The sequence below is a fragment of the Sus scrofa genome, chromosome X, assembly GCF_054392235.1.
Source record: "Sus scrofa isolate SSC_HxYL_T2T_F1_AM1 chromosome X, Sscrofa_HxYL_maternal_Yorkshire_Landrace_v2.0, whole genome shotgun sequence".
Classification (NCBI taxonomy): domain Eukaryota; kingdom Metazoa; phylum Chordata; class Mammalia; order Artiodactyla; family Suidae; genus Sus; species Sus scrofa.
The window spans coordinates 134,639,249-134,655,685 of record NC_139401.1 but is presented as its reverse complement, the minus strand read 5'-3'; the positions used below and the strand labels follow the sequence as shown (position 1 = coordinate 134,655,685).

At 58.7% G+C, this 16,437-nt stretch overlaps 1 protein-coding gene across 8 annotated transcripts; it reads left to right on the top strand.

Annotated features, from left to right (window-relative positions):
• The first annotated feature begins 642 nt into the window (after window positions 1-642).
• PNCK (pregnancy up-regulated nonubiquitous CaM kinase) lies at window positions 643-4,820 on the top strand. 8 transcript variants are annotated; one of them, NM_001195366.1, is given in 12 exon segments: window positions 643-703; window positions 1,998-2,067; window positions 2,271-2,402; window positions 2,603-2,677; window positions 2,765-2,903; window positions 3,005-3,128; window positions 3,305-3,380; window positions 3,476-3,588; window positions 3,678-3,756; window positions 3,849-3,936; window positions 4,083-4,227; window positions 4,495-4,820. In NM_001195366.1, coding segments are annotated over 10 exon segments (1,032 nt in total). In that variant the 5' UTR covers window positions 643-703; window positions 1,998-1,999; the 3' UTR covers window positions 4,221-4,227; window positions 4,495-4,820.
• The last annotated feature ends 11,617 nt before the right edge of the window (window positions 4,821-16,437 follow it).

Genomic DNA, 16,437 nt, shown 5'->3' with positions numbered 1-16,437 from the left:
GGTTGAATTCAGTCACCCAGCACTTCTTTCCTGAGTGATTCTCCTTGGCCGAGTCAGCAGAGACACCTTCTAGGAGGAAGAGAAGCCAACGAGAAGATGACGTTGCAGAGGCATGCTCTTAAGATGGGTGGGAGGGCGGGGAGGGGTGGCGGCAGCTGAAGCCTGTTTGAGGAGGTGACCTTTGAACTGAGACCTGCGGAGTGAGGGAGCAAGCCCAGCAGATAACTGAGTGAAGGGTATTCCAGGCAGAGGTAGAGGCCCTGGGGCAAGTGCACGTACGGAGTGATCGAGGGCCAGTTGAGAAGCCAGTGTGGGAGTTTCCTTGCCGCCCTGTGTGTTAAGGATCCAGCGTCGTCACTGCTGTGGCTTGAGTCACTGCTGAGGCATGGGTGCGATCCCTGGCCACGTGCCGTGAGCACCGCCGATAACTAACTAAATAAATAAGTAAATAAATACTCAGGGAAAAGTCTCATTTTTTTTTTTTTTTTAAAAAGGGAAGCCAGTGTGGCTGGAGCTGGCTAGAGCTGCTTGAGCAAGGGGGAGAGTGGGTGGAAAGGGGCGGGAGCAGTGAGTGGGAGCCCTTAGCCCCCGGGAGGACTCATGCTTGGGTGTGGAGTGACACTGTGGGAGGGTTTGGAGCCCAGAGGTGACGAGAGCTGAACACAAGGAGCGCTCTGGCTCCTCCGTGGGAAAGGAACTTCAGGTAGGGGAGGTTAGGGTGGGGTCGGAGGGCAGGGGAGCGGGGCAGGAGGCTGCAGCAGTGTGCTCATGGGGGCTCAGACGAGGCGGCAGAAGTGGCAGTGGCAGCGCTGGGGCGAGGGAAGGAGGCCGTTTCAGACCAGATGGCCTGGACAGCCTGTCCCCGGAGAGGACATTAGAGCAGAAACGCAAAGGCGCGCCGAGAGCCATGTCAACAAGTGGGTGAGGAGACCGCTGGAGGAGGACACCGGTGGTGCAAAGGCCCTGGGGTCGGCCCAGTCAGGCCACCCGAGTGCCGCAGCCCGCAGGAACCCGCATGAGTGACCAAGGAGGGAGGCGAGGCGCCGGGCGCCGGTCGATTGCCTTACAAGGCGCCCTGCAGCGCCGCGGCCGGCCGCGCTCGGCCACCGCGCGCTCGGCTGCCGGCGGGCGGCGGGGGCGCGCGCGGCGGGGGCGCGCGCGGCGGGGGCGCGCGCGGCGGGGGCGGGGCCGCCAGGCGCGGGCGGGGGGCTCGGCGCGGTGGTCACGGCGCCAGGCGACGCTGCGGCTTCGCTTTGGCTCCAGGTCCGCACCCGGCGCTCCGGGGCGCGGGCGCGCGCGGGCGGGGGCGTGCGGGGTCCCGGGCCACGGCCGCCGCAGCCCCCGCGCACACCTGTCACGCCCGGCGCGCCCCCGGCCAGCACGCGCGCGGCCCACGCAGCTCGGGACGCGGGAGGCCCAGGCTGCGGAGTCCCTCCCGCCGCGAGGCGCCGAGGGCCCGGGTGCGCCTGGGCGGCCGCGTGGGTGGCCGTGGCAGGCGGCTGTGCGCGGGGTCTCGCAGGTGCATCTCGGGCGGGTTAGTGGGCTGGGGGGCGCGTGCCTGTGGGCGCTGGGCCGTGGGTGGCAGGTCTAGGCCTGGGGGCGGCGGAAGGGGGGGCGCCTCTGGGTGCTGTGGATGGGGCGGGCCTGGGGGGGCCGGGCGGTGGAGGGGGCATGGAGCCTTCTAGAAGGCGGCCCGTCTCGGCTGACTCGGTTGTGGGGGGGCGTCGTGGGGGGGAGGGGGTCGCCGGATCGCAGCCGTGCCTCTGGGAAGGGGAGGCGTGTACGCGGCGGCCCCGCTGGGAGGCGTCCACCTGGGAGTGCGGGACCTGGACGGTGGGGGAGGGGCGAGCTCCCGGGCTGGGGGAGGGCTGTCCGGGACCTGTGTCCCTGAGGGGGGCTGTCGCTGAGGGGGGCGGAGGCACTGCGGGGTCTGGGCCGGGGGCCGGGGCTGCCCCTCGCCCAGGGAGCCTCCCTCCAGCTCTTCCCCCCCCCCCCAGACATGCTGCTGCTCAAGAAACAGACGGAGGACATCAGCAGCGTCTACGAGATCCGGGAGAAGCTCGGCTCGTGAGTGTGTGTGGGCGTGAATGTGAGTGCGTGTGTGAATGTGAGTGTGTGAATGGGGGGGACGGCGTGGGGCCTGGACGGCCTCCCCATCGCCTTCAGCTAGGGGGGGCCCCTCCCCCCCTCTGCTCTCCCTCCCCCCCTCTGCTCTCCCTCCCCCTCTCCTCGCCTCTCCCCCTCCCTCCCTGCCTCCCCCTCCGTCGCAGGGGCGCTTTCTCAGAGGTGGTGCTGGCGCAGGAGCGGGGCTCTTCGCACCTTGTCGCCCTCAAGTGCATCCCCAAGAAGGCCCTTCGAGGCAAGGAGGCCCTGGTGGAGAACGAGATCGCGGTGCTCCGCAGGTGTGCTCCGAGGCGGCGGCGGGGAGCGCCCTGCCTCCGCGGTGTCCCCGGGAAGGCCTGGCCTGGGGCTCTGCCTTGCGGGGGCGGCCTGTGCCAGGGAAGGGGCCCGGGGTGGGAGGGAAAGAAGAGGGCGAAGGGCTTCCCTGGGGGTCCCGAGGGGGCAGGGCCAGCCCGTAAGGGGCTTTGTCTTGCCCCTGCAGGGTCAGCCACCCCAACATCGTGGCTCTGGAGGATGTCCACGAGAGCCCTTCCCACCTCTACCTGGCCATGGAGCTGTGAGGAGGGGAGATCGGGCTGGGCGGGGGGCTGGGTGACGGGCTGGGGCCCAGGGCCTGGGCCAGCTGAGCCCCCGCTCCCCCCAGGGTGACCGGGGGCGAGCTGTTTGATCGCATCATGGAGCGCGGCTCCTACACAGAGAAGGACGCCAGCCACCTGGTGGGCCAGGTCCTCGGCGCTGTCTCCTACCTGCACAGCCTGGGCATCGTGCACCGAGACCTCAAGGTGCCTGCCCGCCTGGGCCTTGCCCCGCGTCCCTGTGCACCACGGGCCCGGGGGCACCGGAGGGCTGACCTAGTGCTCTCTCCGGTTCTGTTATGTCACAGCCTGAAAACCTCCTCTATGCCACGCCCTTCGAGGACTCCAAGATCATGGTCTCTGACTTTGGCCTCTCCAAAATCCAGGCTGGCAACATGCTGGGCACCGCCTGTGGGACCCCGGGATACGTGGGTAAGCGAGGGGGGTGCCCCGAGGCTCTCTGGGGCGGGGGCCTGGGCGACCCCGTGGGAGCTGCGACGCCAGGGCCAGGGCGGGCGGTGGGCCTCCCCTGGGGTGGACGAGACTGAGCCGGGCGGCACTGAAGGCGTGGTGCGCGGGTCCGCATCTGTCTGTCTCTGCCCCCCCAGCCCCGGAGCTCTTGGAGCAGAAACCCTACGGGAAGGCCGTAGACGTGTGGGCCCTGGGTGTCATCTCCTACATCCTGTGAGTGACCACCGGAAAGGCTCTTCTCCCGCCTGCCTGCCCCCTGCTGGGTTGGGGAGGTTTGGACAGCTGGGTGATTCATCTGTGGGTGCCAGGCTGTGTGGGTACCCCCCCTTCTACGACGAGAGCGATCCTGAGCTCTTCAGCCAGATCCTGAGGGCCAGCTACGAGTTCGACTCTCCCTTTTGGGATGACATCTCCGAATCAGGTGAACTGGAGGGTGGCCCCGAGCTCAGGGAAGGGGGAGTGACGAGGAGCCGCGGGGACAGGGTGGGCTGACCTGGCCTCCCGCTCCAGCCAAAGACTTCATCCGGCACCTTCTGGAGCGAGACCCCCAGAAGAGGTTCACCTGCCAGCAGGCCTTACAGCATCTCTGGTGAGCCGGACCCCTGCTGAGCTGTCCCGAGACCGGAAGGACCGCATCCTCAGAGGCCCCCCACCCCCCACTGACCCTCGGCCTCCCCCTAGGATCTCCGGGGACGCGGCCTTTGACAAGGACATCTTGGGCTCAGTCAGTGAGCAGATCCAGAAAAATTTCGCCCGAAACCACTGGAAGGTCGGTGCGGGGGAGGGACCCGTGGACCTGGCTCAAGGCTGCCCCCCGCGGGGCTGTCCCATTCCTCAGCCTCAGGGGGAATGGTCCGTGCTGACCTCGAGGTCTTGGGACCAGCGCCGTGGCCTGACATCGCTCTCCTCCTGCAGCGAGCATTCAATGCCACCTCCTTCCTGCGCCACATCCGCAAGCTGGGGCAGAGCCCAGAGGGTGAGGAGGCCTCGGGGCGGAGGATGGCCAGCCACAGCCACCCCGGCCTCCAGACTGGCCAGCTCTCTAAGTGGTGACACCCAGGTGCGTGGGGGTGGGCCCTGCCCCCCCTGGAGCTGGCGCCTCAGTGAGCTGAGAGGGTGGCAGGCCCGCTTGGAGGGCTGGGAGCAGAGGGCGCAGACGAGAGGAGCCTGGGTTCCTGGAGGAGCTGGTGTGAGCCCGGGAGGGGGGAGGCCCCGTGTCAAGACCCAGTGGGTACCACTGTTGAGAGCCTTGGCTGGAGCCGGGGGCGCCGGCCAGGCCGGGGCGCCTGCTGACCGTCCCCCTTCTCTGTGCTTCTCCCCCGCCCAGGCAGATGCTGAGGCCGACGGCATCGACCCCCACTCCCTTCCAATGGACCCTTCAGTTCCCCCCTCTCCCCCTGCCCACGGGGCTGGCCTCTGCGCACGAGTTTGAGTCCTGTGGGCGGGGTGCATGGCGCGTGGGGTGGGGGGGGCATGTCCACAGGGGCTCCTTTCCCCTGTCGCTGCCACATCCCTTCTAGAAGCCAAGAGGCCCCAGGGGCTGTCCTTGCTGCGTGCTGTTCTGTGCTTCGCTGACTGTGAGTGGTGCTGCTTGTGTCGTGGCCCCCCAGCCCTCTCCGGTTTCCCCCAGATCAATAAAGACAGACAGAGCAATGGGCGGCGGCGGTGCACTGGCAGGAGGGCTGATGGGTCGGGGCGAGGGTGGGGAGGGAACGCAGGAGGCAGGCCCGCTACCCACCACGTGACCTTGCCCATCGCCACCCAAACCTTTGCTCCCTCTGATCCACCGATCATGGCACACAGGCTCCGGGTCGTCCAAGAACTTCCTGTGCCCACTTCCCAAAGTGCCAGCCAGAGGCGGACAGAGCGTTGCCAGCGCACGCTTTCTTGGGCAGAAGGGCGCTCGCCGGAAGCCCAGTATCAGAGGGCGGAGGAGGAGCGCCCCTCCGCCAGGAGAGCGCGCCGCTGGGCCCTCGACCCTGTGTTGTGTCCTGGCTTTGGAACCCATGGGCCCCCAGGCCCCACGAACCCAGGCTGGGTGGTGGCTTCGGGTGTGAAGAGTGGTGGCCCGTCTTGCGGCCCGCACAGCCCCTGCCCCTTGCAGCCTCATTCTGGATGGAGCGGGGCTCCGGAGCCCCGCTGGGCCCCAAGCCTCTCCTAGCGGAGGCCTTTCTCCTGCGCCGCTGGAAGGCTCCCAGGGCCTCTCCTCGGCCCTTAGAGTTGTGGGCGAGCTGACCGCCCTTTCCCGCACCGGGACCCGAGGGGAGGCGGTGAGGCCCAGAGCAGGGCTGGCCGGGGTCTCAGGGTGGGGCTGTAGCAGGGGCCTGGCTGTCCCTGAGGAAGGTAGGTGCGCTCCCCGTGCCTCCGGGTAACGGCGCAGCCCGGGCTGGGCACGCCCGCCTGCTGCTTCCCAGGCCTGCAGGTCCCTCTCTGCTTTCTCCTCCCCTGCATCCTCTCTCCCGCTCCTGCTCCTGAGCCCAGGGCAGGGCCCCAGGTGGTAGGTAGCTTCCTTTTCTGTCCCCACAGCCACTCCTAGGCCGTTCTTCGCTCCAGGCTTTGAGGGGGGGGGGTCACACGATGCAGTCCTACCACGCCTGCTCCCCTTCCTCTGCCCACAGTCCAGGGGACCGCGGGCTGCCATCATCTTGGCTGGGTCTCCTAGCTTGGTCTCTTCACCTCCGATGGCCTGTCCTGCCTCCCATTAGTCTCCAACTTGGGGCATTGTCATCTGCCTGCCCCCTCGGATGTCCCCTTCGATGGTTCTCTGCCCGGCTTTTCAGTTCACTCTGGTCCTCCACCGCAGCTACTTGTTTTCGGTTCATTGTCAGAACCAATGGTCAGAATCGATTGGGCCTCTGCTCTGTGCCGGGCCCAGTGGGCAAGGTGCCTGCCCGCCTGCAGGAGGCCGTGTGGTGGCGGGGTGGGCTCACGCTGACGAAGGGGAATGATCTGCGCGGGGAGAGGTCTGCAGCTTGCTGCTCCCGGAGCCCTGAGCAGGAGCACCAGAGCCAGCCTTCCAGAAGGAATCGCGCTCCTCTGGGGATCGCCTGCGCTTCCAGCTCCGGCTGCCTCCGGAGTAGAGGCCCGGGCTCCCGCTGCCCTCACATGGCGTGCAGTTTGACCTCCGGCCAGCAGGGGGCGCCATGGTCACATTTTCCCACGTCCATCAGCCACCTTTTCATCATTCAGCACCTGGGCCAGCTGCTCAAAAGCGTGTCCTCCATCAGCCCCCCACCCCATCCTGCCCCAGGGAAGGTCTCACCTGGGGGAGGGAAGACGGGGCCCCTTGGGTCAGGCAGAGGTGGCACCCTTCCTGTAGCCCTCTGAGTCCTTCCAGCTGAGGGGGCAGTTCGCGCGAGGAAAGCTTTGGGTCATCTGGGCGGTGGGATGCCCTGCGCAGCCTGGGAGGGTGAGCGCGTTTCAGGCTCCCGGAGCAGCAGGTGCTCAGGCACGGAGACTGGTGGCAGCAGGGACCGGCCAGACTGGAGCCTGGTGAGCAGCTGGAGAGGTGGGGATGGAGGGCGCTCTTGTCAGTCTGCGGAGGCCCTTGTGGGCATCACGACGAAGCTCTGTCTGGTTCTGGGCCGCTCAGGGTGGGTCACATGCCTGTCTTGGAGCAAACCTGTGAGTGGCAGGGACTTGGGGGGTCACCCAGGATGGGGAGGCGGTGTGGGGGGGGGTGTCAGGGATGGCTTGGGGGTGGGGAATGGAGAGGAGGCCCAGGGTGGCCCACGCCTTCTGGGTGGACCGTGGACCTGTGCACCAAGAGGGGTTCAGCTGGGCTGGCTTGGGGGAGAGGGAACACGACTGGCTTCGGACCAGCTGGAGGTGCCTGAAGGCGCACGGAAGTAGAGTAACAGAAGCTTCTCATCCGCCTCTGATTAAAAGGCTTAGCTCAGTGGCGAGTCTTTATTGAGCACTTACTGTGCGCCGGGCACTGTTTCGGAGAACTTGGCATGCGTCAGCGCCTGTCCTTATCATTGTCCCCGCTTTCCACATGAGGAGTCGGAGGCAGAGAGGCCAGGGAACTGAGCCAAGGCCACCGGCCAAGGCCACCCCGCCTTGGCGCTGTCTCCTGGCTGCCTCTGCAAGTGAGGAGGGCTCGTGGGGAAGGTGAAGGTCGTGTGGGGACTCGAGAAGACGGGGCAGTTCTTTATCCTTCTTGTGGAATCTGTCAGTGCAGGAGGCAGAAAGAGCGCCCGGGCGGGGGCACTACCCTGGCTTTGACTTAGAGGCTTGCAGGAGGTTTTAGGGCCTTTAATTAACATCCTCTGTGCCTCTATTTCTTTTTCTTCTTCTTTTTTGTTTTTTCCAGGGCTGCACCCGCGGCATATGGAGGTTCCCAGGCTAGGGGGTCTAATCGGAGCCACTCCTGCGACCTACACCACAGCTCATGGCAACGCCGGATCCTTAACCCATGGAGTGAGGCCAGGGATCGAACCCGCATCCTCATGGATCCTAGTCGGATTCGTCGACCGCTGGGCCACGACAGGAAGTCCTGTGCCTCTATTTCATTTAACTATTTCCCTGTGAAATGGGAGCCTGGGAGGTAGGGTGCAGGGTCTGGGCCCTAGAAAGATCCCTCTGGGGTTCCGTGTGGGACCAACCGCTGGGAAGTGGGGCGGGGCTGATGGCAGGGACACAGGTCTGCGGGCCATGGTGGGTGGCAGAAGACAGACTGGAAGCATGGAGGCGGTCGTAGTGGACGGAGCAGGGGGACCGAGGGAGTCAGAGAAGCAGGCCTATTCGTGAGATGACACGACCATGCCAGGCCCCTGCCGTGACGCTGGGGGGCACGAGGCAGCCGTGTTCTCCACCCACGTCCTGCTTTGTCTCCTCACGTGGGCAAGACGTGAAGTGTGGAGTGTTTGGGAAAAAAACGAATGACCAGGTTTGGTTGGTTGGGGGCGGTTGTGAAACGTGGTCAGAGATTGGCTGGTAGGAAGGACAGTAACGAGATCGCATTTTTGCTTTAAGGAGTTTTCCAGGAGTTCCGGCTGTGGCGCACTGGGATAATGAGCTGATTTGTCTCTGTGGATCCCTGGCCCGGTGCAGTAGGTTAAGGATCCACTGTTGCAGCAGCAGTGGTGTAGGCCGCAAATGTGGCTCTGATTCCGTCCCTGGCCCGGGAACTTCCATATGAGGTGGGTGCGGCCAAAAAGCAAAAAAAAAAAAAAAAAAAAAAAAAGGGAGGAGTTCCCAGTGCAGTGCAGTGGAAATGAATCCAACGGGTATCCATGAGGACGCAGGTTCGATCCCTGGCCTCACTCAGTGGGCTAGGGACCCGGCGTTGCCGTGAGCTGTGGTGTAGGTCGCAGATGCAGCTTGGATCCCGCGTTGCTGTGGCTGTGGTGTAGGCCGGCGGCTGCAGCTCCAATTCGACCCCTAGCCTGGGAACTGTCGTATGCCGTGGGTGCGGCCCTGAAAAAAATGCTTCGGGTTTGTGGGTTTTTTTTTGTCTTTTTAGGGCTGCACCTGCAGCATAGGGAGGTTCCCAGGCTAGAGGTCGAATTGGAGCTGCAGCTGCCGGCCTACACCACAGCTACAGCCACACAGGATCCGAGCTGTGTCTGCAACCTACACCCCAGCTCACGGCAATGCTGGATCCTTAACCCACAGAGCGAGGCCAGGGATCGAACCCACATCCTCATGGATACTAAGTGGGTTCATTACTGCTAAGCCACAGCGATAACTCCCTTTATGTATTTTTAAGTTAGGTTATTCAGTGCAGATGAGTTTAGAGCTTGTGTGTATTTCAGGTAAGTTGAATATTTGATCGCAGTGGAGCGACAGGCACTAATCCGAGCAATGCTTTTCCCTTGCAGTGTTCGTACATCGCAACTATGTCTTTCTTTTGGTGAATATTTTCCTGGTATGTTTCGTTCAATTCTTTCCCCTTCAAACGTAAGCTTTTATTTTTTTATTATTACTGAGGTATAATTCACATATCATAAAATTCAGCCCTTATGATGCACAATCTAGTGGTTATTTTGGGATACAGATGGTCCCTGACTTATAATAGTTTGATGTATGATTTTTTGGCTTTTGTGATGGTACGAAAGCCATATGCGTTCAGTAGAACCTGTGCTTCAAATCTTGAATTTTGCTCTCTCCCTGGGCTAGTGATGCGGTGTCCAATCCTTTCTCGTGATTCTGGGCAGTGACAGCCACCACGGCTCCCACTCAGCCTTGTGTTAGATGATTTAGTCAGTCGTAGCCTAATACGAGTGTTTGGAGCATGTTTAAGGTAGGCTAGGCTAAGCTGTGATGTTTGCTGGGTTAGGTGCATTAAATGCATTTTCGACTTAGAGTATTTTTTTTTTTTTTTTTTTTTTTTTTTTTGCTTTTTTAGGGCTGCATATGGAGGTTCCCAGGCTAGGGGTTGATTTGGAGCTACGGCTGCCAGCCTACACCACAGCCACAGCAATGTGGGATCTGAGCCGCGTCTTCGACCTACACCGCCGCTTGTGGCAACAGCGGATCCTTAACCCACGGAGTGAGGCCAGGGATCAAACCTGAAATCTCGTGGTTCCTCATCAGATTCGTTTCTGCCGTGCCACAATGGGAACTCCCGACTGAGGGTATTTTCAACTTATGATGGGTTTATGGATATGCAGCCCCATTGTAAGTTGAGGAAGATCTGTATTTATTTATTTATTTATTTGTCTTTTTTTTGCTATTTCTTTGGGCCACTCCCACAGCATATGGAGGTTCCCAGGCTAGGGGTCGAATCGGAGCTGTAGCCACCGGCCTCCACCACAGGCACAGCAAGCCACGTCTGTGACCTACACCACAGCTCACGGCAACGCCGGATCGTTAACCCACTGAGCGAGGGCAGGGACCGAACCCGAAACCTCATGGTTCCTAGTCGGATTCGTTAACCACTGCGCCACGACGGGAACTCCGGAAGATCTGTATTTACAGTTCACATCATCACGATCTAAATCGAGAACATTTTCATCACTCCAGAAGAAAATGCTGTACCCATCAGTGCTAACTCCCCCTCTCCCCAGCCCCTGTCTCTCTGGATTTGCCTTTTTTTTTTTTTTTTTTTGGATGCACCCGAAGCACGTGGAAGTTCCTGGGCTAGGGATCAAACCACACCACAGCAACCCAAGCGCTGCAGTGACAACACCGGATTCTTTTTTGTTTGTTTGTTTTGCTTTTTAGGGCCACACCCGAGGCACATGCATGTTTATTCCCAGGCTAGGGGTCCGATCAGAGCTACAGCTGCCAGCCACAGCCACGGCAATGCCACATCCTTAACCCACTGAGTGAGGCCAGGGATGGAACCCACAGCCTCCTGGATACTAGTCGGATTCGTTTCTGCTGAGCCACAATGAGAACTCCAGTACTGGATTCTTAACCTGCTGCACCACAACGGAATGCCTCGTGGATAATTTTTTTTTTCTTTTTTCTTTTTAGGGCCTCACCTGAAGCATATGGAAGTTCCCAAGCTAGGGGTTGAATTGGAGCTCCAGCTGCCAGCCTACACCACAGCCGCAGCAACGCCAGACCCAAGTGTCGCCTGCGACCTATATCACAGCTCACAGCAATGCCAGATCCTTAACCCATTGAGCGAGGCCAGGGATCGAACCCGAGTCCTCATGGATACTAGTCGGGCTTGTGGCTGCTGAGCCACAATGGGAACTCCTCCTTATGGGTAATTTCTCATGACATCTTCTTCTTCTTCTTTTTTTTTTTTTTGCTATTTCTTTGGGCCGCTCCGGCGGCATATGGAGGGTCCCAGGCTAGGGGTCGAATCGGAGCTGCAGTCTCCAGCCTACGCCAGAGCCACAGCAACGCAGGATCCGAGCCACGTCTGTGACCTACACCCCAGCTCATGGCAACGCCAGATCGCTAACCCACTGAGCAAGGGCAGGGACCGAACCCGCAACCTCATGGTTCCTAGTTGGATTCGTTAACCACTGCGCCACGATGGGAACTCCTCGTGACATCTTCAATATACGCTTTAGTACTTTCAGAAAAATGTTCATTTTGGTTATTGAAGTCTTCAAATCCATTATTTCCATTTAGTTATCTTTTCATACTTTCTTGTTTTCTTTTTAGGCTGTACCTGCGGCATAGGGAGGTTCCCAGGCTAGGGGCTGAATTGGAGCTCTAGCTGCCGGCCTGCACCACAGCCACAGCAGCTCGGAATCTGAGACATGTCGGCAACCTGTGCCGCAGCTTTTGGCAACGCCGGATCATTAACCCACTGAGCGAGGCCAGGGATGAACCTATATCCTCATGCACACTAGTCAGGTTCTTAACCCACTGAGCCACAACGGGACTCCCTCATAATTTCTTTATTAAGAATCTCTATTTGTTTATTCATTCTTTTTATACTTTCCTTTAACTCCTTAAGCATGGTTTTCTTTAGTACTTTGAACATATTTATAATACGTGCTTTGAAGTTTTTATCTGCTGAAATCAATGAATAAACAAATCAAACATTTTATTTTTTTATTATTTATTTATTTATTTAGTCTTTTTGCTTTTTCTAGGGCCGCTTCCGCAGCATCTGGAGGTTCCCAGGCTAGGGGTCGAATCGGAGCTGTAGCCACCGGCCTACACCAGAGCCACAGCCACACGGGATCCGAGCCGCGTCTGCGACCTACACCCCAGCTCACGGACACGCCGGATCCTGAACCCACTGAGCAAGGCCAGGGACCGAACCCACAACCTCATGGTTCCTCGTCGGATTCGTTAACCCCTGCGCCACGACGGGAACTCCCAAATCAAACATTTTAGATAATATTTTCCAGAAACTCTGGATTCTAATATCCGCTTTCCCCCAGAGGTGGTTTCTTTTGTTGTGCGTGTGTGTTTTAACTCATTTCTTTGTTGTGTAACCTTTCCAGTCTAAGTCTGTGAAATTTGTCCCCCACTGCAGTATGCAGTCACTAGAGCCTCTGCTGCGTTAAAAAAAAAAAAAAAAAAAAAAAAAAGAGCTTAGCCTAGTTTAAAATTTAAGCTTGTTTTCAGGCCTTGCCCGGGTTTTCTTTCCACTGACCCTTTTGCGTCTCCTACATACAGGTGCCTGGCCTCAAGGGAGTCCAGGAGAGCCTGAACAGCTCGGGAGCTCTCCATTGTCCAGCCAGTCAGAAGTATGCTTGCCCCAGCCACGTTCACAACCTCCCTGGTGATCTGCCCCTGAGGAGTCCCTTGCAAAGACGATGCCCCTGGGTATGGCTGTGGGCCATGTGACAGCAAGCTAGGAGGGATGAGAGCAGCCCTAGGCCGAAGGCCACAGAGTCCCAGCTTCCCAGCTTATTAGACACCTTGGGTTGATTCTAGATCACAAAGGTTTTTGTCAATTTTGTCCAGCTTTGTAGTTGTTCTTTTTGAGGTGGGGACATTATTTGTTGATATCCTCATTGGGCCATAGCTGGAAGCCCTGACCTTCCAATCTTTCTTTTTTTTGTTCTATTACTTAGATATACCACTTATAAATATCCTGCGGCTGGATTTTTAAAAATCTTGTCTTGGAGTTCCGTTGTGGCCCAGCGGTGGTGAACCCGACTAGTATCCAAGAGGATTCTGGTTCGATCCCTGGCCTTGCTCAGTAGGTTAAGGATCCAGCCGTGCCATGAGCTGTGGTGTAGGTCGCAGATTTGTCTCGGATTCTGCGTTGCTGTGGCTGTGGTGTAGGCTGGCAGCTGCAGCTCCGATTGGACCCCTAGCCTGGGAACTTCCATGTGCCATAAAAAAAATTCTTATCTTTAACAGGAGACTTTAGCGTATTCACTTTGCTTAGTGATGTTCGGAGTAAATTTTTTTTTTTTTCTTTTTAGGGCTGCAGCTGCAGCATATGGAGATTCCCAGGCTAGGGGTCCAATCAGAGCTGGAGCCGCCGGCCTACACCACAGCCCCAGCAACGCGGGATCCGTGCCGCGTCTGTGACCTACAGCATGGCTCATGGCAACGCTGGATCCTTAACTCACTGAGTGAGGCCAGGGATCCAACCTGCAACCTCACGGTTCCTAGTCGGATTCGTTTCCGCCGTGTCACGACAGGAACTCTGTTTGTTTGTTTGTTTTAGTGCCTGGACCTTCTGGCTGAGGTAGAAGAATCGTACAAATGTAACCTGTAATGATAAAAATGGGCCACTCAGAACAGAGCCAGGGCAGTTCCAGTCTTTGACCTGGAGAGAATCGACACCTCTTCTTAGATCCATCAGCGAAGAGAGGACACAGGGCAAACCACTGCTCCCCAGGCCGGAGAGACGCACAGGTGGCTACAGAGCAGGAAGCCGCGAGGGGGTACACGGGGCGGGGCTAGGGAAAGCCGCATGGTAACTGAGGATGTGCGGGAGGCGAGTGTGGACGAGCCAGGGAGTTAAAGGCCCCCACACTTTTGTGGGGTTTACCTGCAGCAGCCCCACCAGGTTCGCACAGTGAAGACGGGAGGAAAAGCTCATGCTTCCGGCCGGGGGAGGGGGAAAGGAGGCATTTTGAAATACTCCAGAGCATTCCTTTCTGAACAAAGCTCGCCCTCAAGACAAGCTCTCCTAGCAGAGCCTGATCTGCTGGGGTTTTATCCGAGTCTAAGAGACTTAGGGGAAGGGAGCTAGCCAGCTTCAGCCCCCTTGACTCATCCTCTCCCACCTTGGAGAGGGGACTGAGAACCACCTGTGAGGGTCACGCCCCAGAGGCACAGGGTCACCAAAAGACTGCGACTGGAGTTCCTGTCGTGGCTCAGCGCTTCATGAACCTCACTAGTACCCTCGAGGATGCCGGTTCGATCCCTGGCCTCGCTCAGTGGGTTAAGGATCCGGCATTGCTGTGAGCTGTGGGGAAGGTTGCAGATGCGGCTTGGATCCTGTGTTGCTGTGCTGTGGTGTAGGCTGGTGGCTATGGCCTCTGATTTGACCCTTAGCCTGGGAATCTCCATATGCCTCGGGCGCAGCCCTAAACAAAGGCAAATGGCAAAAAAAAAAAAAAAAAAAAAATCCAACTGCAGCAGTTCAGGTCACTTCAGAGGCGCAAGTTTGACCCCTGGCCTGAGAACGTCCATGTGCCACAGGTGCGGCCACAAAAAAACATTAGAAAAAAATACAACCAAAAGACTGGGACCTAATTGTTGGAAGAAAGAACACTTCCCTCCACCCACACCTCACCACCTGTAAGTAAAGGCCCCCTTGCTGCAGCTCTTTTACCCAGTATACCGTGTCTAGCTTTCAGCAAAAAACTACAAGGCATACTAAATGGCAAAAAAAAAAAAAAAAAAATCACAGTTTGAAGAGACGGAGAAAGTGTCAGAACCAGAGTCAGATATGGCAGGGATGTTGGAATTATCAGATTAGCAATTTAAAATACTATGGTTAAGGAGTTCCCTGGTGGCTCAGTGGGTTAAGGACCTGGCATTGTCTCTGCTGTGGTGTGGGTTCAATCAGTGGCCCAGAAACTTTTGCATGCTGTGGTTATGGCCAAAAACAACAACAACAAAAAAAGACTGATTAATATGCTAAGGGCTCTAATGGAAAAGAAGACAGCATGCAAAAACACGGCCACACTTAGCTGCACGGGAGGATGGGAAATACAGTTTCTAGCTGGAAATTCACATTCCATACTAACCTTTGGGGATTTTACCTCGAAAAGGAGAAGGGTCGGGAGTCCAAGATAGATTTCACTGATCTAAAATCGAGGTGTCAGCGGGGCAGTGGGTATTCCTTGAGGAGCCTGGAGGAAAGAGGCAGTTTTCTGGCCTTTTCCACCTTCTAGAGGCCACCCACATTCTTTGGATGGGGGTCCTTTCGTCTTTGTTCAAAGCCACTAGTGTAGCATCTTCTGGTCTCTCTGGCTCTGACTCCTGTTTGCATCATCACGTCTCCTGCCTCCCTCTTTCCAGGATAAAGACACCTACAATGGCATCTAGGGCCCACCTGGACAATCCTTGACTGAATTGCATCTGCAAGCCCCTTTCGCCTTTCCTGTTTACATCGTCACAGAGTTCCAGGATTAGAATGAGACCATCTGTGGCGGCGGGGGGGCGGGGGGGGAAATATTCTGCCGCGCACACTTTTGAATGGAGAGCACTGCCCTTCTAGAGTCCTGGCTTCATGCGGGGGCCCGGGCGTTGTCTCCCAGTTCCTGTGGGTGGCCTCTGGAAAGCCACGAGAAGAGGGTGCCCAAGAAGGCAGGGACAGCCTCCAGCTCCTGGTTGTGGGACAGGCGCAAGCCCCAGAGCTGGCTCACTCCTCTAGTCTCAGGTATCTTCATGTTTCTGACCATAGAGGGTTTTTATTTTTCTTTCTTTCTTTTTAGAGCCGCACCCGCGGCACATGGAAGTTCCCAAGCTAGGGGCTGAACCGGACCTGCAGCTGCCGGTCTACACCGCAGCCACAGACATGTTCTCTTATTTTCCCACCAGCTCAGCCACTCACTCAAACATGTTTTTCGACTTTATCCTACATTCTGGAGGGTGGGGACTTGCTCACAAAGTCTCCACTTGTTTTAGCCACCCTCCAGCTTCCCCGTCGCTTCCTGCCGCGTCTCTGTCATCGGGCATCATGGCTTTATTTATCTATTTATTGGCTGCGCCTGCGGCATGTGCAAGTTCCCAGGCCAGGGACGGAACCCATGCCACAGCAGTGACCCAAGCTGCCGCAGCAACAGGGCCAGATCCCTCACCCACTGTGCCACCAGAGAAGTCCTGGGCATTGTGGCTTTGGAAGGACGGCTCCAGCTCCAGTGAGTGGAAGGCACTGGATGAGTCCCAAGCTGAGGCCGGGAGGCCAGGGAGGAGCGAGTCCCAGCTGTCCCTTCAGGTGGCCTCAGGGCCTCCTCAGGCTCTCCCTGCCCCCAGCCCAGGCCTCTGCAGTCCAAATTCCACACTGTGTCGGGCAGAGGGACAGCCTCCGGCGGGAGCCTTCCGTCATCCCCCAGCTCAGGTCCTCCCGGGGCTCGGGTTGGACTCTGCACTGAGCCTCAGGGCTCAGCTGCCAACCCCCGAGGCCGCTTCTGGGCCCCTGCTCTCGCTGCCGCACCAGATGCCAGGTGTCATCGACTGCTTCCTTGGGTCTGTTGGGTGTCTTCCCTCCCGCCTTCCCTGCTGCGTCCCTGCCCCGAGCTGTGTGCAGCACAAAGTCGGAGCTCCACGGGCTGTGAGTGAACGGGCGACTCAGAGGTTGGGCCGACAGGCAGTGTGGACTCCAGATGGGAAACGATGTGGAGCCCCCGACCGGCCCAGCACCCCCCCTTCCTAGGCCTCCCTCCCCACCCGTCCCCCAGGCTCTCCACGGTGCTCAGGAAGCAGCTTCCCTCCG